This window comes from Salvia hispanica, chromosome 1 (assembly GCF_023119035.1).
Source record: "Salvia hispanica cultivar TCC Black 2014 chromosome 1, UniMelb_Shisp_WGS_1.0, whole genome shotgun sequence".
Classification (NCBI taxonomy): domain Eukaryota; kingdom Viridiplantae; phylum Streptophyta; class Magnoliopsida; order Lamiales; family Lamiaceae; genus Salvia; species Salvia hispanica.
In genome coordinates this window covers 39,516-60,034 of record NC_062965.1, presented here as the reverse complement: position 1 = coordinate 60,034, position 20,519 = coordinate 39,516, and the positions used below count along the sequence as shown (strand labels likewise).

The following is a 20,519-nucleotide window of genomic DNA, read 5'->3' as shown; positions in this document are numbered from 1 at the left end:
TATTTATATTCAATTACGTAATCTTGAATATATGATGATAAATAATGTCTAACATAATAACCCTGCATATAATTGATAGCTACAGTTTATTTAAAAATACACAGAAGCAATATCTAATTTTGAATTCAGAACTGAACATAGTAGTATAAAATATTTGGGATTATGATATATAGGCAGAAGATTCCAAAGTCATTTGATTGAATATATTTATTAGATTGATGGGAAGTTTTGTATTTCACGTGAAAGTTGTTATGGCTATTAAAACAGTGGCACTCCCTCTATGTGGCAAGTTCTCAACCCTTTAGAGATCCTTGAACATGCAAGCGTTATGCATAAATAACTATTTTAAGGTTGAGGTTTGGTGTTTGAAGATTTCGTTTGATTGCAATAATCATCCTTTTGCATTTCCAAAATGATATATTTGTTTGTTTCCTAATATTAGAAAATCTATCATGATTCATGTCTATATATAAAAATGTAATTCTCCGCATATTAATATATGTATTTCTAAAAAGATATTTTTAAACATCTTAAATTATTTCACATTGTGAACAAGGTTCACTAGCTGGACTATGTGCTCATACCTTAGAATTACAGACCGTTTTGATATCTAATAAACAATCACGAGACGAATCTATTACAATTTGGATGATTTGTAACGGTTTAAAAATTTTTGGTTAATTTACAAAACAATATGATGGAGGAATTTAAATTGATATACCATCGTTTTTGTTAATATATACCAAACTTTTGGTTTGATCTTATTACTATATAGATCTATGCATGGAATTTTAGGACGAAGGAAGTACTATTTATCTTTCGTAATTTAAACTACCAAGTAATACAACTTTGGTACTTCAAATTTAAACTAGCTAGGCTTGATAAGGTGCAACAAATTTTTTAATTAATATACAATGTGAGTGGAGAAATTATCTTAATTTCGAAGATAACGATAGAATGAATAATAATGTAAAATATACGATGAATCATGTAAAAAAATTAAAATAGTAAAGATTATATATTTTGAGATATTATGAATGAAACAAAAAAATAAAAATAATTGCGTTTGATGGTTTGTGACTAGTCAAACGGTGGTACAAAAATTGTATATATATGTATCACTAGATTCAATGAGTTTCCATTCAAAGAAGCTTTCTTTCACATTTGTTCTTCAAGCTCACTTACACATACACAAATTATACGAAAAAAGCCAATGCCAATAGCGGTTGTCTTCATTGGTTCCTCGTCGTTCTCCGCCACCAAGCTTCACCACGGCTAGTTCTCGCTCCCTCTCATATTTGTTTCGTTGTTTTATGTATTATGTTGATGATCTGTCTAAGCTACTGTGAGACTGAGTGTGTGGAGATATTCACAATTGCATGCTTGAATTCGGTATCTTGCTTGAATATGAATTAATTTGATGGATCAATGATTAAGTGATGAATACTAGCATAAATTAATTTGATGGGTTGGTGATTTACTTTTTAAAATACGAGTTACTACACTGGAGTGGTTTTGGTTGATATGAAATTCACTTGATACATACTTGTTTTGCTAAAAAAATGTGTGAATAAGATATGTTCGTGTTTCATGATAATGGTGTACTCTTACTATGATCAAATGGCGGAGTTGATCCATTATGCAGTGATGAAATTTTTTATATTTGGCTAAATTTAATATTTTAAGCTTATCAAGTTTGCAAGTTTTACTAGAGATAATTTACACTTGACAATATGTTGTGTTTCATGATGCTCGTTGCTACTATAATCAAATAAGTTATGAGGCTCTTTTTAGTGAACATTTTCTATATTTGGCAAAATGAATTCTGCATCTTCCTTTTTATTTGGAATTGTTTTATCTATTTATAGATGCTAGTAATCGGAAACATTATTTTGTTTTGAAAATTCATATTTCTGCAATTTTCAATTATTGAAATATTTTACTTTTTGTTATCAGATCTTTCAACTTCTAAGTTCAGTCCTGAAGCTGCCAGTTAGACCTGTTCAAGGGCATAAGTTGTGTTTTAACAGTTTAGAAAGCGTTTGTGGTTTGAGATTGAGAGATATGGTCTCAATTTCAAGAGGATCTACACCAATAATGGGATTCTGGAAACTATCTAAAATTGGTTTCATTTTGAATGTCTCAAAAATACTCTAACATTTGCTTTTTTCCGGATACTATTTACTCGATCGGTAGTTGTAAGTTAAATGGAGGTAATTCCACGGGGCTGGATGGAAGATATGGACTTGGCACAGATGGAGGTTTTTGTGCAGGCCATGAATTTGGATAATTCATCTAATAACGTTGCTGAATTGATGAATTTTGCTGCACAATCTCGATGGTGTGACAACTCTGGTAATTTAGTTGACCAAATTTATCCTCATTCCGTCTTGTCCCCAACTATGTCACCTTTCAATGGGTTGAACTTCAGTCCACATGATCTAGAAAATCCCCTAGTGAATGGGGACATCATGGGAAGTTTACCCTATTGTAGAGATTCACTAAGCTTTCCTCTTGGTGAAAACCAATTGCCTCTTCCTACAGATTCTATTGATCACAATGCTAGTTTGATCAGAACTTGGTGCCATCAATATATAGTGGGTGACCTGGGGAATACTGTCATCCCAAGGTCTCCAACGCTACTACCACTGGCCGAGAGAATGCTCAAAGCAATGCACCTACTGAAGGAGTTGTCTACAGAGGGGACTCTAGCCCAAATTTGGGTCCCAATTAAGAGTGGGAACAAGCACATCTTAAGCACGCGTGAACAACCTTATTTGTCAGACCACCAACTTTCTGGATACCGTGAAGTGTCTGAGTTATTCACCTTTCCAGTAGAGCCAAAATTAGGTTCTTTTCTGGGGCTTCCTGGTCGTGTTTTTACATCAAGGACTCCAGAGTGGACTTCAAATGTGATGTACTACAATAAGACTGAGTACATGAGGATGAAACATGCATCTGATCATGAGATTCGAGGGTCTATTGCCTTACCTATTTTTGAGGATGAATTACTTGGAAGGTCGTGTTGTGCAGTGTTAGAGTTGGTTACCAAGAAAGAAAAGTATAGCTTTGATTTGGAAATGAAAAACATTTGCCAAGCATTACAGGTTAGTTTCTCTCACTCTCCATATATGATAATATTTCTTATTTACAGCAAAATATGCAAGTGATAATTTATAGTCGAACTTCTTTTATAATTCCCCTTTATTGATTCTACATAATTTGAGATATATGTGGTTCTAATAAATTGGGATTGCATTTTAACACTTGTATCCAACCTTTTACAGGCTGTGAATCTAAGGACCAAGGTGCCTCCTAAGATTTGTCCTCAGGTTTGCCTCCAAGCTTTGTTTTGGTTACTCATACATTATTGTAGAAGCATGGTGGATTAAGTTATGTAATAAAATGTTTATTTCAGGCTCTCTCCAGGGACCAAAGGGCCATTTCAGCTGAGATAAAAGATGTTTTACGTGTTATTTGTCAAACGCATCAGCTTCCTCTTGCACTAACATGGATCCCATGTAGTTACATAGAAGGGAATAATGATGAAACTATGAGGATGTCTTCTGGGAGATATTGTGCAGGTCTTAATGAGAAATATGTTCTTTGTGTTGAGGATAATGCTTGTTACGTAAATGACAAGGATATGGAAAGTTTTGTACATGCATGTGCAGAACATTATCTTGAGGAAGGACAAGGTATTGTTGGAAAATCACTTCAATCAAATCATCCCTTCTTTAATCCAGATGTGAAGGAATACCATGTTAACGATTATCCACTTGTTCACCATGCTCGTAAATTTGGCCTAAATGCCGCCATAGCCATCAGAATAAGATCTGTGTACACTGGTAACAACGACTACATACTTGAGATCTTTCTTCCCATCAATATGAAAACAAGTGTAGAGCATCAACTTTTGCTTAGCAACCTCTCGGTTACCATGCAACAGATCAACAAGAGTTTGAGGATTGTATCGAACACTGAATTGCTCAAGACAAAGGATTCTAAAATTGAAATGTTGGATAATATGGTGGAAACTTCATCAGAAAGAACACTTTCTAGGAGTTTTAAACGACCACCTATCGACGGAGAGTTGACTTGTGTTGATGGTCTAATGGGAAATGCACATGAACCGACAAAAGCTTATTGTCCTCGTGAGAAGGTATGTTTGTATCTTTCCTTTGCTTAAAACATGTTGGTGATTGTTTTAGCCAGGATGATGACACATTTTAAGATTGCTAAGTTTATGACATATGAGTCCAATTGCAAGACTAATATATTTCTTATCACATCTTATTATTGATGTAGCCAACTGCTCGATTGAAGAAACAAATGGAGAAGAAGAAAAGCATGGCTGAGAAACATGTCAGTTTAAGTGTTCTTCAAAATTACTTCTCGGCGAGCCTTAAAGATGCTGCAAAATGTTTAGGTGGTAAGTCGTCGTGTTTAGCTAGAAACATTGAAAGTAAGATCCAATTCACAAAAACAATAAGCACAAACACAAACATCCAACAAAGATTTTATTTACTTTATGTATGTGTGGTACTTATTGCAACATATGCATGATCATAAGGTTGAGACTATATCATTCTTGTTTCCACAGTTTGCCCCACTACTCTTAAGAGGATATGTAGGCAATACGGCATCCAAAGGTGGCCATGTCGTAAGATAAAAAAGGTGAGTCGATCTTTGAGGAAATTACAAAGCGTGCTAGGCTCTGTTGAAGGTGTGGAAGGAGGGCTTAAATTTGATGCAACCACTGGAGGCCTTATGGCAGCTGACTCAATCCTTCAAGAGGCAAAACAAGTCATACTTCATACAAAAAATCCTCAAATTGAAAACTCGGGTTTGGTAATCCAGAATATGTTACCCTCTTGTTTGGATATAGATACTACTACCATGGAAATGGAAGGTGAGACCAACAATCGTTTTAGAAGCTACGATTCCATATTAGCTGTGATAGAAGCCAAGCTATCGAAGGAAGAGGATCCCAAGTCACTTTTCACCTTTAAAAGCTCTAGCCCTAAAGCATTTGCTGCTGACAGGGATGACATAGTCGAATATAGCAAGCCTACTTCCTCTGGTATGACAGACTCAACCAGTGGATCAGGATCCACTTCAATTGCAAAAGGCAGTTCGTCAAGCTCCAGAATAAGACAAATGTCAACGACCGATACATGCGTTGGTGATAGTTGGTCGAAAGTTACCATAAAAGCTACTTATAAAGAGGATACCATTCGATTTAAATTTGAGGTTTCTTCTGGATGCTTCCGTCTCTACGAGGAAGTAGCATCTAGGTTCAATCTACAGACGTGGCAATTCCAGCTCAAGTATGTTGACGATGAAGATGAATTGGTAATGCTGGTGGGTGATTCTGATTTGCTCGAGTGCCTCGAAATATTCAATTTAATGGGCAAACAGAGCGTGAAGATCATGGTTCGTGACATGCCTGGCATCTCGGGGAGCTCAAGTTGTAGCACATCTTGCTAGAATATATGAGAGGTCTACTGATTGGAAAGTTGTGCGATGGTTGATTCGACCTTTTGAAACTCGAGAGAATATGAAACTGATGAACTAGGATTTGGTTGGATGACTTTCTTTCATTGTCCATGCACATTCGTGGACAGTTATGTAAGGCTGGATGGTTATAGCTAATGGAATAAGACAACACTCGGTATAGTGTCTAGCTTTGCTTTAGTTTCTTAAGTTGTTGAAGTTTTAATGGAGTAGTTATCAGATTATAAAGTATTAGAAAATGATGAGTTATTTGTTTTTCAGAGGAAATATAAATGAAGTTTTTAGTTATGAAAATAGTGGAATTGATTATTTACTTAGTATTAGCTATATTTTTCTTACATAATTTTTTCATTTTATTTAAAGAAGCTTAATAATAGTTGTCTCTATACCTAAAAAATTGTTTACCTACAGATCGCGATTATTGTAATTATTAATCTTTATCAACGAAGCCATGCTTTACCGTCTATATTGTTTTGTTTATAAAAATTAATACTGAAATAAAATTCATTTTTATATAGTTTTATTTTATAATTCAATGTGATATACCAAAGAATTTTTCCTCTCGACCTTTAATTAATTTTAACTAGCAGTGTACAACACTTGAACTTTTGTCGAGTCAAATTGATTGACTACGGCGGCAGCTAAAACCGGCTCCAACTTCCGAGTCAAATAAATTGATTACGGCGGCCGGAGATCCATCTCCGACGACATATCGACGGCGGTTATGCTCGAGATTGCTTAACGGCGCTGAAAATGAAACGCTTCTTAACCAGTTGAGGCACGTTTGATGTAATTTAATTTGTGTTTCCATTTTCCAATATCTTATTGCTCTAATTTCTGCTCGCTAGAATTATGTAGCTCATAAACAATTGTTCTGTGCAAAGTAGCCCATAAACGATTGTTCTGCTACTTTGCACAGAATGTGTTTGTATAATGCCAGAACTAGCTATTTTTGCCTGTTGTCATTTTCAAGCTAGTAAGGAAGAAACATGGAGTAGTATTTTATTGTGGAGTTTTGCAATTTTGATTGTATATGCAAGTGAAATTCTCATGAAAGGAGTAATATATTTAATCATCTACAAAATTGATGCAGCTGCAGAAAGAAGTTTTTTATTTGCATCGGGAAAGATTCTGTATATGTCTAGCTCCTCCATGCTTCTAAATTCCCTTTAAGGATGAGATTTTCTACCATGACAAATCTCCAAAATATTTGTCACAAAATCAAAGATATGTCATCAGTTCGCAGATGGAAGGAAGTGCTTTCTCATTATAAAGAGATAAGGAAGGGTGAATTACAATTGATAGATCACACAATCTACTCTCATGTGCTCAAGGCTTGTTTAGCTTGCTCATCTAGACTTGGGGAGTCCGTTCACGCTACATTGAGTAAGCAGGGATTTGACTCATTCAGTTCAGTGGTAAATTCAGTGATGGACTTTTACGGAAAATCTGGTGAATTGAGCTCTGCATATCGTGTTTTTAGTTCCATGAAGAAAAGAGATTCTGTGTCATGGAACATAATTCTCCATGGGCATCTGGATCAAGGTTTTATTGAAGGAGTTGATTTGTTTATTCAAGCTAGAGCATTTGGATTCGAACCCAATATCTCTACCTTGGTGCTCGTAGTTCAGGCATATCAAACCCTGCAAGCTTTTGATGATGGACAGAAATTTCATGGGTACTTGATTCGGAGTGGTTTGTGGAGTCTAACTTCAGTTCAAAACTCTCTTTTGGGTATGTATGCAGCAATTAGGATGGACTATGCAGAAACCCTTTTTGATGAAATGCATGAGAAAGATGTGATATCATGGAGTGTGATGATCACAGGATATATGCATGTGGATGATAACATATTTGCTTTGTTGTCATTTAAGAAGATGATTTCAGAGTTTGGGATTGAACCGGATGGACAAACCATGGTAAGCGTGCTTAAAGGCTGCACTCAGTTAGGAGAGTTAAAAACCGGAAAAACAATTCATGGCTTTGTGGTCTCAAGGGGTTTGAATTGTGATTTATTTGTAGGAAACACTATAATCGATTTGTATTGCAAGTGTGGAGATGTAGACTCTGCGATAGCAGCATTTTGGGAGATGCCTTATAGGAATATAGTGTCATGGAATTCTCTTCTTTCCGGGCTTGTTCACGGTGAGAAGCATGCTGAATCATTGAAATTATTTGCTTCGATGGAAAAATCAGGACTTGAGGCTGATGAGGTGACTCTAGTGAACCTACTTCTAGTATGTAAAGTCTTGGGGGATTTGCATCAGTGCAAGTTGATCCATTCTAGAATAATTCGGAGAGGTTTCTATTCAAATGATATGGCTCTGAATTCTTTGATTGATACATATGCAAAATGTAATCAGATTGATCTTTCATGGAGACTATTCTGCCAAATCAAAAAGCCGGATGTTGTGACCTGGAGTACAATGATCTCAGCTTTCACTCGCTGTGGCTTGCCTGATGAGGCAATTTCTCTATACCGACAGATGAGGCTTTCACAAGAAAGGCCGAACCCTGTTACCCTACTAAACCTTCTTGAGGCGTGTGCACTTTCAGCTGAAATTGGAAGAACAAAATGTGCTCATGGCATTGCTATTCGAATGGGCTTGGCATCACATGTAGCAGTTGGGACATCAGTTCTTGATATGTACTCAAAATGTGGGGCAATAGAAGCATCGAGGAGGGCTTTTGACCAAATCTCACTGAAAAATGTAGTTTCCTGGAGTGCAATTATTGCGGCATATGGCTTAAATGGACTCCCACATGATGCTGTGGCTTTGCTTTCTGAAATGGAAGTCCACGGTGTAAAGCCTAATTCAGTAACAATCCTTGCAGTGTTATCTGCTTGTTGCCATGGGGGATTGGTCGCTGAGGGACTAACTCTCTTCAAGGATATAATGAACAAGCATGGAGCTGAACTAAAGTTGGAGCATTATTCATGCCTTGTGGACTTGCTTGCCAGAGCTGGAAAACTTGAGGATGCATTTCAACTGATTAAATCCATTCCTGCTGCCATGAAGCCTGGCGCCAGTGCTTGGGGTGCACTTTTGAGTGCCTGTAGGACCTATGAGAATAGAAAAATCACGGAAGGTGCACTCCCTCAGATCTTTGAATTGGAGCCATCAAATTCGGCTGGTTATTTACTTGCATCTAACACGTTTGCTGCTGGAGGTTCATGGACAGATGCGTCTAGGATCAGATGTTTGATGAAGGAGAGAGGTGTGAAAGTTGTGGCTGGTTACAGTATGGTTCATGTGGGTAGAAACGTACATACTTTCACTGCCGGTAATAAATGTCATTTGTTGTCTCATGACTCATATGTTCGGTCTGGTTGTTGAGAAATTGCATTCATGTATGACAATTGGTCCAATAGCAAGAATACAGGTTCCAGAGTAAGAAAGATTTACAGTCTTGGAAAGCCGGCGTCTTTATCTTTCTTTGTCGGAATTATTAATCGATTTGGTCAATGATCATCGCTTTTCTAAAATGACTAAGACACAAAAAGATTCTCCTTTAGGTACACAGATACTGAAAAACATCACACTTTTTGGCAGGGGTCATTGGTGACGACAGGTGATGATTGTTAATGTTTTCTTCTCATGCTCATTGTGTAGATACATTATAGTCAATTATAAAGGAACTTCTATAATGCCAGGCTGTCAGCTGATGCCTCCACAAATAAATGAAGTTGCAATCTGATTCAAGAAGATGCCTCCATGACTTAAGGAGCGTGCCCTGGGTTGACCACTGATTTCTAGCTGTTGCAGGCAGGCTGAGCTGTCATCTCAAGTGTTATGATTCTATTATAAGGCATCAAGGTAAAGAACTGAGGCTACTCACCATTTTTGTTTGAACCCATATGCTGTTTTGACATTTTTGTGTGTTAAGAAGGTCTCAAACAACTTGAGAATTAACCCGTAGCACCTTTAGCAACTTTGACACATCATAATTGGAAGAAAAAAATTGCAAACCCTTCCTCTGACTGGTTGATTTATAAATGTCTATAAAGGAACTCTAGGTTTTTTCTGTAGCGGATTCATTAGCTTTGTCTTCAACACCCCCCCCCCTCCCAAGTCCCAAATACTCTGCTGAACATACACACTTCTTGCTTATCAACACTGGAAATTTTGATCAACTGGTGACAATCGAAACCACGGACGGGTTCTGAAGAATTTCATGAATAAAACTATAGAAGTGTATAGTTGATGATTTATCTGAATTTGTTAAAGCCCTTGGGTTTTTAACTCTATATAAGTAATCAAGGGGTATATTTTTCCACTGTACTACTCTGCTTTTTTTGCATTCAGCATATAAATGAACCATCTCTAGGGAGCTTCATTTTGCTAGAATCCTCTTGAAATTTTGTGCACACATTTTCTTTAATAGTTGTCTGTTGCTTTTGTGTAAAAAATGATATAGTTCGTCCCTACTACTCTTACCAGTTATATGTTCATAATCAAAAGCATACATTCACAATCTGAATTGAGGAAATTTTGAGTGCTAGCTACTATAGTCTATAGCAGTTTGACATTTGATTTCATCACCGGCTGAAAAGACTCAAATAACATGAAAAAAATGTAGTAGTAACAAAAACTAGGTGACAAAAATCAAATAAAAAAACAAAACATAGGCCAGAAAGCCTCGAATTACAAGAATGAATAAAAATGTTCCTTTTTTTTTGTTTTCCTAAACTTAAGCATCCCCACTTTGAGCCATTCATAAAGAGTATCTTGCTATATGCTTCACTCCCTTCTCATCTTTTTGTCTGAAAGTCTGCAAAATTTTGCACATACAATATACAGCTTTCTGTACTAACACTTTGTTATCAATGGATCCTTCGCAGATGGCTATGTGAAGCAACATATATCCATTTTTGGGTTCATGTAATCTTGTGGCAGATTAATGGAGAGATAAGAAAAAACCAAGATCTATGTACACTGCAGTCTACGAAAATTACCCAGCTGAAAACGACGAGATCGGAGTTGGCTGCATCAGTTGCCTAATGCAACGAAGCTGCCTTCTCTCATCATCTGCTTGAACTCATTGAAGTCGACTCTTCCATCGCCGTCCGCATCGACCTTGGTGATCATTTTTCTGCAGTCCTCAGCGCCCCTCCCTTGCTTGAGGCCGAGCGACGCCAGCACGGAGTTCAGCTCATCAACGGTAATGAATCCATCGCCGTTCTGATCAAACACGTTGAATGCCTCTTTCATGTCCTCCTCCTCGTTGCGCTCGTCCATGATGGTCCGGTACAAGGTGCCAAACTCGTCAATGTCGACGCAGCCATCTCCGTTGACATCCACCCGGTCGATCATCTGGGACAGCTCGTCGCCCGGGATGAAGATTCCCATGTTCTCCAAGGATCCGTTGAGCTCACTCTTGGTGATCCGGCCGTCCCCGTTCCTGTCGAACATCTGGAAAACCCGTCTCAGCTCCGCAGCATCCATTCTTTGAGGAGGGCGGAAAGACGGGGAGGATGAAACAGGCTCGTTCTTGATATGTTGTGGTTGTTCCGTGTACGAGTACCAAGAAGCTGGGAGATAGGTTCTGAGCTTCTTGGGTACCAAGTACTGGAAAACTGTGTAGAAGAGCTTGTAGATGAGGAAAATTCTCAACAAGATGGTTGGCATTGTGGTTGGAGGAGGAGTAGTATATAGATGAAGAGAAGAGGAAAGTTGAAATGGAGTAGGAAGTGGTGGTGCTAAATAAGTAGGCGGCCGAATTTAGAGGAAATTATTTTATGTGGGAGTTGAAAAAGAGCTGTCTTGATGCAGTTGGATCTGTCAAAATAGCGCGTTGTGGATTCTTGAATCGTGCAATAAATTAGTGGCTATTTTAAGTCGAAAAACGCGTTGTTATAATGAAGGTTTTGCAATAAACTAATAATGGTGGGGCCGATTTGGAATTATAAAACGGTCTGGGTGAAAAAGAGAGGGGAGAAGAGACCGTTGATAACGGATCTAAACAAACGTTAGCTTGAAAAGGCCGGCTGTGCAAAAACGCGTGCTAATTATTTATGTTGCTTTTGGCCTAGAATGAATACTACTACTACTGCTGTTACTATTTGCTACTCCTATTTTGTTTTAAATACTACGTCGATTTTCAAATTTTTACATTTAAACGAAAATGTTTTCCACCAGAGTTTGCTTCAATTGCAGCTGTGAGGTGGCTATATATCGGGGAAGAAGACATTTGAAGCTCATTTGAATATGAAGTTTCTGAAACTAAACTCATCATTGATGGACCAAAAAACAATACTCGTGGGGTCGGACATCAGGCATCGATCCCAACTGATTGACATCTTAGTATATTCCTTAGATCAAAAGTTAGATAAGTTGTATATCGATCATTCGTATTCGTATGCATCATTTTAATACCTATACTTCTTGATTGACGTCAAATCGAATCCAACTTCAGGGCATAAAAGCTTACAAATTAAAATTCACTTATCATACTTATTTGGAATTAACATGCATGTCCTAGTTAAATTTGCTATGTGGGAGTTATCAAGGTGAAATGCACATATCTTCTAAGCAACTTACTCAAGTGATTTTGTTGGGTGGAATATTCAGCCTGTGTATCTTCATGATCATGAAGTTGAAAATCTCATACTCCATTTTAAGTCCCTGTTGTTCAAAAAGAGATTTCAATTCCCTGCTTATTTTGCTTTGTTCTTCTTGAATAATTTTTCATATAATGATAAAATATTAATTTTATAGAGAAAATTTAGTTAATTGTCTTGTGGTTATTGGTCTTATATGAGCTCATTAATAAAGTTAGTCTCATTTTCCATGTAATGATAAAATATTAATTTTATAGAGAAAATTTAGTTAATTGTCTTGTGGTTATTGGTCTTATATGAGCTCATTAATAAAGTTAGTCTCATTTTCCATGTAATGATAAGATTTTAATTTCCAAGAGAAAATTTAGATAAACTATGTAACTGTCTTGTTGTTATTGTTCTAACTTCTAACATAAGATCATTAATAAAACTAGTCTTATTTTCCACGTAATGATAAGATTTTAATTTCCGACAGAAAATTTAGATAAATTTATGTAATTTTCTTGTGGTTATTGGGCTCATTAATAAAATTAGTGTTAATTAGTTGGGTCAGATGGATCATGGGCCATAAATATTGTTTTTATTCAATTTAACTTTTCAAGGCCCAAATATCTCACACTGCCTCTAATAAATTCGAAAAGGAGTACTACTATTTGTACGTATATTGATTTAAAATTTTGATATAATGTTTTTTCGGCAAGAAATTACAAGTTTAAGCACTTGAATAATTTAAAATGGTAATTAATGATATAATTAAAATATAAAACAATAAGTTTGGTTTTTGAAATCGACAAATTATTCCGCATTTCCTTGATTCAAATTTCTCAACAGAAAAAGAAAAGAGAGAAAATTAAATTTCAACAAAGAAAGTCGAGCTCATCAACCACAATGAAAACTTTCCCATTTTTGCTCTCTTAATTCTGCAGCATCGATCCTTCCGCCCCACGCCTTACTATTCCCATGGTTGCTCATCATCGGAGCTTTACTATCATTTTACTATCTCTATTTATTCTTCAATTTTCTCCACCAGCTAAGGCCATCAGGTATTACGCTTTCGATCGATTTCAGGGGTCTTGGTAACTGTAGCGTCAATTATTTTTTTAGCTGGATGAATTGTTTTAAATTTCGATTGATTTATTATCTTGCTACGGATTTGGATCCTTACTAAGCCAATTAGGTTTACAATTCTGTTAATTTTGGTTAAATGAAGCTGATTTGTAGTTACGCGGTTGCAGGAAGGATGTGAGCTTTCAGCTGAAACGGCATTGTAAAACCACGGTGCAAGGAAGATTCTACCTCGCTGATGATAATGGTAATTTAATTTCTCGAGTAAAAAATGGATGTGGATATTTTTGTATGCATCTAGCCTGTGAGATATTTGTAATTCTTGATTATGATGATTGTAAATACTCCTACTAGAATAAGTATCAGCTAAATTCTCATGTATAGAACAAGTGAGCATTTTTGCCTTGACTCTGTTTTATGGAGAATAAGAAGTTTCTTAAAAGATCTCTAGTTTCACATATAAATACGGACAAATTAGGTAATTTGAGGCTTTCCGGAGTCTGCTTGGTCAAAGGGACCATAATTTGTGAGAAGCCTTATGATCACCAAATATAGTCTTCACGGTTTCTCATTTTCTGCAGGTTATGTATGTGATGCATTCTCAGTTGACCCACGGTCTCGTTGTTGTCCAAGAAGAGGAGATCAGTTCTCTTGTCAGTGAGTTATCTCTTTAAGTCATTTTTTTCTTTTTTACTTTTCTTACTCTTCAAATTCAATTGTATATGTTACTGACTTTTACAGTGACATAAATTAAAAATAATACTACAAATTTAATCACAAGTCTGAAAATATTAAGTTGAAAGTATTTGCCCTCTGCTTTAAAAATTGAGTACAAGTTGAAGCAAACATTTGGAATGGTGGAGTGAGAGTGCCAATTTGCAATTTCTATTCCTTAAGTCATTTTAAACCTTCTATTTGTTTTAGCTTTAATCCTTTGTTTATTTTCATTGCGATTACTTGCAGGGGATGCAATATTGTTTCTCAATGTTGCAACTCGTATGAATTCTGTGTTTCCTGCTGCTTGCATCCGCAGATGGTAATTTCATCCTGATTTTTTTGCATATCTTAATAACTATTCTTTCTCACTCTGCTACACTGTCTACTTGTTCTCTAGATTAATAAGGAACTGGCTTCAAACGTCCAAATAGCAAAACCTGTGACTGCTGGTAAACTCTACTTCTATGACATACCGATTTAAATGCAAAAATTTTTGTTCATCTTTGCTGTAGTAGGGTTCATCTTAAGTTGGTAATGATCTTAAGCTAGGCCTGTTCATATGGTTCTAAATGGCTATCTTTTAAGTTATGGTATATATTTTATGTTTGATCTGAAAGCATTTGAGATCAGCTGATCGGCGTAATGGTTCCTTTCCCAGTGGCAAACTATGAGATAAATTTCTCAATGTTTTGGATGCATTTTATGATGAGTTCTGTAGCTTTCTCATGCAAGCATAATTATTTGACCTCATGATCTATTCACTGCCTTAATGATGTTATATTTTGATTTTTGTCTTTGTTTGACAGGAATCTATGGAAGTATTTTTGATTATTGTGCTGGGAGGTGTCGCCATAATTCTGAGAGCGTGGTATGTACTCTTTACATGAAACTATTTCTTCACTTATATTACGGCATTTTGACTGGGATTCGATGTGGTTTTCTGACATTTCAGGTTCATGAAAATGCATATATGAGTGAATTTCATCATTGTTTTTCCATACCAACTAATTCATCAGGTTAGTGCATCATGTCCATGCCTAGTGTATACGTCAGAGCATTAATATTGTGTTATGACTTCAATGGAAGAGTTGATTTACTTGTTCTTATAGGTTCTGTTATAGAAACTGGTATATAGAGAAACAGATTTAGAAAAAAGACATGCATTTGATTTCCTTCACTCTCTTATACTACTGCGTATAAAAATTGCCTCATGAGCAGGGATTTCCGACTTCTAGCTTGAAATTTTCTTTCAGTTTAAGACAATACCCACACTAGTAGACTTGTAGCACAACCCTCCTTTTTTCGGGCCAAACTATTGCTGCAGTTATCACTGATACAATTTATGCTTCTTTTATACTATATGATTGTTAAATGTGAAAGTTCTCAGAAACTAAATTGACCTATGCTTAATAGTATTTCAACGACAGAATCATCAAGCACACAGCTGGAAAGACTAGCCGGCATCAATGTCATTGTTGGAAGGTAAAAATATCCTGATGTTGGTCGATTTATGTTTTCAAATCATAGAATAACCTAAAAGATAGCATATGCTAATGGATTTCTGTTATTTCCATACACATAATTAGACAAGGAGAATCTTGTGACTCCGTCTGCAAGTCTAATGGAAAATCTTGTGTGCCCAACAAGCTCTCTCTACTTAATAACTGTCAAGTGTAAGCGTTCTTACGTTCAATGCAAGCTTTTCTTGATCGCATTGCTTGCCTCTGAATTGTTTTTTTGTATAACAATTAGAATAAAAAAATACATGAGCTGCAAAGGTGCCTGTTTGTCAAGTGTCGGAGCTGACCAACCAGCTGAAGTAGTTGATGATGCTCCGACATATCTGGTACGCTTGCATTTCAAATTTACTGAACCAACTCTGCATATATGTAGAAAAAAATCTGCGAACCTACAACTCAAATTTCTACGTTGATTGTGATGATCTCACATATTGGATGCCAGTTATTCTTTCTTAGACAATAAATGCATACATATACGTAGTGTTTGGTTTAAGTAAAAACTTCTTATTGTGAGATCTGAGAATTAGCAAAACTCTTGCAATAAATCTACAAGTAAATAACAGTATTAGCTGAGTATAATTGCTCCGAACCTATAAAGTAGCTGCACTGAATCTGTATATTAATAATTAACATATGGTTGCATTGTGTATTAACTCCTCTTTCTTCACATTTTACGTATGTAGAACCCCGGAGCATGCTTGTACACGGAAAGACAATCTACACTTTCTTGCGACGGCTCTCACAGTCACACAAGGAGGCTTTGCCCCTGTGCATAAGGTTGGTTTGCAACGCCCCTCTCTCTGTCTGTCTGTGTCTGTGTCTGTGTCTGTGTCTCTGTCTGTCTCTCTTAAGAACGTAATGACAATTCTAATTACTCTGCAGTTAACATACAGTATCCATTTAGACAATCATCATACAAGAGGAAGAACAGCAAGCTATAAATGGTTGTAGATAGTTGTTTTTCTCCTACTTTTAACAGGAATATGTGGCTTATCATTAGGTTCTTTCATTACCCTATCCCTTGAAAGAGTTTCAATGTATAATATAGTCCAAAATTTTGAATAATATACTGTAATCATCTCTAGTTTTCGATTTGTATTTTTATTGTTATAATCTTTGCACGATATCCGACCATGAATACTAATTAATCGTTCAACAAAGGACATTGATTTTAAAATTCTAATTTTTGGTTAATAATTCAATTCATTATCTGTATGATTTCATCTCGTACATTGATCAAGTTAAGTCTCTTTCTTTCTTAATATGATTAAAATGTACTATGTTTATTTGTCAATAAGATTAATATTTTTGATAATATTTACTTTATCAAGCTTTTAATTTATGAGACAACACTGTCTTTTCTTCGACTTTCATAAATTTCTATTACTTCAGTGGTGCAAAGTTGGTTAGAATTTGGAAGTAACAAAACGTTACTAATAAATGATAAATTTATATTAGATGAATTAAGAGGGGATGTTTGTATAGAATTAATACTAGTATATTATAGTTTAATTTACGATAATAGAATTAATAATAGTAGTATATGATTAAGTAGATCTAATTTGATATGATGATATTTAAATCACAATTTTTCATGAATCAAAATAAAAAATTTACATGAAAAACAAAACTTTTCATGAATCAAAATAATACTCCATGAATGACTGCGTTTCGAACGTTGATTAAAACAACCTACTATAGTTTATAAAAAACGATGCCTTATGCCACATCAATTTGATTTTGACCACAATGCGACAACTACAAAATAAACTAGAATAATTAAAAAGTTTTGATTTATAAATACAAACTATCCCAATTCTATTTCAAAATATAGTTTGATAAAGATAAATATCAGAAATTACTTCAGAATATCAGAGCTTCCCTAACATGACCACAAAAGTCCGACACTGAAAGCATCAAAAGTAGGTTCACTGAATGTTGCATTTGCGAATGATAAAAAGTAGGGAACACTGAAAAATCTCTATTTAATAGTAGAAGTAAAACAGAACAAGGTGAAACTCTAATGACAACTTGATTAGCAATGGTACAAAACTTTTACTACTCGCAAAAATGCCATCTGGGTATCAATTTGACTTCTCCAAAAAGCGAAAAAAGATACCTCTGCAAAACAAGCACAAAGAATTAGGTACAAAGAAATGAATACTCCGCATAATACAAGAACCGCTCTCTTGCAGCTCCTTAAGCCTAACTCTTTTTCTAATGTGTATGTGAGAGGATTGTCTGAATCATTTTCTAAGGTGTCTGTGTGAGAGGATTGAATCTTGCTCCACATAAAGGAAAATCAGTCTGTGCATACAACATAGGTTGAACCATCTACTAAATAAGCACATAACAAATCAGTCTGTGCATACAAGAATAGCTAGCTCTCTCGCAATTCAATATTCTGAATCCTTTCTAATGTGTTTCTGTGTGAGAAGTGAGGATTATTCTGAACCTTTTTCTAATGCGCCGCGTGTCTGTGTGAGAAGTGAGGATTATTCTGAACCTTTTTCTAATGTGTGTCTGTGTATGGAGGAGAATCTTGCTCCATACAAAGGAAAAGTTGGGTTGAATCATGTACTACAACTTAACTGATACTTGGATTTATGAGTATCTACTCACTTATTTATATCTTAAACTACAGTTTTATTTTGTAAATTACTAATATGCAACCAAATTCTACTTTACCATTTTAGATGGAGGAACAAATATGCTCAAATTGATACAAACAGTTGCTCAGAACTTAATATCAAAGTGCAATAAAAAGCTTAAGCTTGAGCTCATAACCCAAAACCAAAAATATGCTCAAAACTGTCATGATGATTCTCAATAACTTACATGCTAGTGCAGTGAAACTCTACTATTCAAATCATGGCTATAATGCACATCATTTTAATCATCAATAAACACAATCTTCCAGACATAAGTAATAGTACAACAAAAAGAGGTAAAAAAATAAGTTTAGTAGTACCTTAGATGTTGCTAGGATACATCATCACCCTCACTCTAGCACCCTGTTTAACAAACAAACAAAAAATTTATCAGTCATCCATCAATATGAACAGCGAAAACAATTGATTGATTGATTGAAAGATAAACGCACCATAGATTTTGGGGGAAGATTGGACTTGAACTTGGCGCGGACAACACCGCTGTTACCATGCGGCCGCGTGACCTTTCCCCAAATGCAACGGTAGTGGGAACCGTTCTTCTTCACCTTCGCCTTGTAAATGTACGCCATGCGCTTCCCGAGGTACCACGCCACTTCCTCTTGAGTGTTGACGCCCTCGATCTGGATCAATGACGTGTTTGGGTACTGATTCGACTTCGACCTACATAATTCACACTGAATCAACTATTTTTCTCCATCAGCAAATCAACAGAACACGAAATTATAGCTAGGTTTTACCTCTTGTACCCCAATATAGTCCCACGGACGTATAGCCTGCATCAAAACGATCCAAAAAAGTATACAGCATAAATCAAAATTGAGCTAGTAATCGGTGTTGGAATTAGGCACAATTGAATGGTATTGAGAGATAACCTGACACGCTCCCCCTGGCGGCCTTTCACCATTGTGGCTGACTGAAAGCTGCGAGTGTGTGATTGCTGAGAGAGAGAGCCCTAGATTAAGAGTTTATAAATGCTTTGCGGGCCGAATATTGGGTCGATTTTGGGTTGTTGGTGTGTGGCTCAATTATGAATAATAATGTTATAGGCCCACCGCCCATCTATTTGCTTCAAAGAGGTGTTTTATTTTGTGTGGAGGGAGGAATCGTTTGTTTATTATGGAATTTTTGTTGTGTTTTGTTGCATTGTTATTTGATTATAATAATAATCAAATGCGGAAAATTTTCAAACACGACAAATAAAAAATTCACAAACAAGAAAATCCGGAAAACTTTACCATTAGATGAGCCAACGCTACTAAGTGTCGATGCTTCACGCACAATGAGAGCACACTCCGGCGACCCTACAGCAGCTCCATCCCGGGAGAGGGGTCACGCTCTAGCAAAAGGCGGAGGACGTCGACACGGCCGTTGGCGGCTGCGACATGAACCGGGTTAATGTCGTGGTCGTCTAGCCGCCAAATCATCTTGGGGGCTATAGAAAATAGCCTTCTGGCAATCTTGACGTCCCCTGTCGCTGCCGCAATGTGGAGTAGCGTCAATCCTTGGTTGTCGACAGCTCTAGCAAGACGTGGGAAATTTTGCACCAATAGAGCCACAATCTGTTCTTTTCCCTCCTCTGTTGCAATGTGCAACAAGTACTTGATCCAGCATACACAACTTGTTCAACAACAAACGGATATTATCGAAACAGGGCTTCGAACTTTGCCGCATCGTCCATCTTTGCAGCTAAATAGAGTTCCTCTTCCACCGGCACTGGCACTGGCACTGGCACCGGCGCTTCCATTTCTAGTGTAGTTTTCCTACGGACAAGGGTTGTGTTCTGTTCTGTTTACGGACAAGGGTTGTGTTCTGTTCTGTTGCGTGGAGAAGGCTGTGAGAGAGTTGTGAGTGGATAAGGCTGTGAGAGAATGCATTTAAATAATGCGTTTTGTATGTTGTGAGAGAGAATGCAACATGTAATGCTATTAAAATATTAACTTGAGATCTCAAGGCTCCTTTCAGTCCTAAATGCATCAATAAGATTCAACTCGGCAATCTGCTACTATTAGCTTGAATCAAAATGCATCATAGCCGACGTACAAAAATAGTAAGGAAAGATAGATAATCTAAAATGTCTGATAATAGTCTAATAGTAGGACGTCTAGAGTAGGACATGGCAGATAAGTTGAACTAAAGATGAAGCCGATAAAAACGGCGAAAGACTCGATCAATGAACGAACGATCTTCACTCTGTAGATTCTGCCTCTTCCACTTCCTGTACTTACTCCTTACAACATCGATGAGAATAACTGCTGCCAAGAAAAGCACGACCAACCCTGCAATTGCAATCACTTGCCCAGATTGAATTTCGACAGGACTTGAGATGATCACTGTTGTTCCATAGCCAAGCAAAACAGCTCCTATCGCCGCAATGGTCCAAAGCAACACAACCGCCGAGAAGATGGTTGACGTCTTCGTCGTGATCTCTTTCAGATGATGGACCATGTCGAATAGGTACCCTTGAAC

General features: G+C 36.5%; 5 protein-coding genes across 6 annotated transcripts; 3 read left to right on the top strand and 2 right to left on the bottom strand.

The window, feature by feature from the left end:
• Positions 1-2,129: 2,129 nt before the first annotated feature.
• On the top strand, positions 2,130-5,490 carry LOC125204516 (protein NLP9). The gene is made up of 5 exons (XM_048103199.1): positions 2,130-3,107; positions 3,288-3,332; positions 3,419-4,162; positions 4,309-4,432; positions 4,604-5,490. Exons 1-5 carry the CDS (start codon positions 2,208-2,210, stop codon positions 5,488-5,490), a joined length of 2,700 nt encoding a protein of 899 aa, XP_047959156.1. The 5' UTR covers positions 2,130-2,207.
• Positions 5,491-6,692: 1,202 nt separating this feature from the next.
• On the top strand, positions 6,693-8,959 carry LOC125200574 (pentatricopeptide repeat-containing protein At2g17210). Of its 2 annotated transcripts, XM_048098229.1 has the most exons (2): positions 6,706-8,607; positions 8,689-8,959. In XM_048098229.1, the coding sequence occupies exons 1-2, from the start codon at positions 6,708-6,710 to the stop codon at positions 8,853-8,855; spliced, it is 2,067 nt and encodes a 688-aa protein (XP_047954186.1). In that variant the 5' UTR covers positions 6,706-6,707; the 3' UTR covers positions 8,856-8,959. The 2 variants fall into 2 exon arrangements, with proteins under 2 accessions (XP_047954185.1, XP_047954186.1); XM_048098228.1 differs by having other exon boundaries at positions 6,693-8,959.
• Positions 8,960-9,964: 1,005 nt separating this feature from the next.
• Positions 9,965-11,470, bottom strand: LOC125200577 (calmodulin-like protein 3). The gene has a single exon (XM_048098231.1). It carries the CDS (start codon positions 11,145-11,147, stop codon positions 10,509-10,511), a length of 639 nt encoding a protein of 212 aa, XP_047954188.1. The 5' UTR covers positions 11,148-11,470; the 3' UTR covers positions 9,965-10,508.
• Positions 11,471-12,964: 1,494 nt separating this feature from the next.
• On the top strand, positions 12,965-16,505 carry LOC125200576. The gene is made up of 12 exons (XM_048098230.1): positions 12,965-13,122; positions 13,315-13,391; positions 13,726-13,801; positions 14,108-14,180; positions 14,259-14,310; positions 14,668-14,729; positions 14,814-14,877; positions 15,289-15,343; positions 15,448-15,534; positions 15,614-15,707; positions 16,065-16,158; positions 16,264-16,505. Exons 1-11 carry the CDS (start codon positions 13,040-13,042, stop codon positions 16,155-16,157), a joined length of 816 nt encoding a protein of 271 aa, XP_047954187.1. The 5' UTR covers positions 12,965-13,039; the 3' UTR covers position 16,158; positions 16,264-16,505.
• An 803-nt stretch (positions 16,506-17,308) lies between these two features.
• Positions 17,309-18,995, bottom strand: LOC125210341 (60S ribosomal protein L35a-3-like). Its single transcript, XM_048109903.1, has 5 exons — positions 18,926-18,995; positions 18,791-18,826; positions 18,485-18,713; positions 18,353-18,395; positions 17,309-17,502 (listed from the first exon to the last, which is right to left on the bottom strand). The coding sequence occupies exons 1-4, from the start codon at positions 18,955-18,957 to the stop codon at positions 18,354-18,356; spliced, it is 339 nt and encodes a 112-aa protein (XP_047965860.1). The 5' UTR covers positions 18,958-18,995; the 3' UTR covers positions 17,309-17,502; position 18,353.
• Between the last annotated feature and the right edge of the window lie 1,524 nt (positions 18,996-20,519).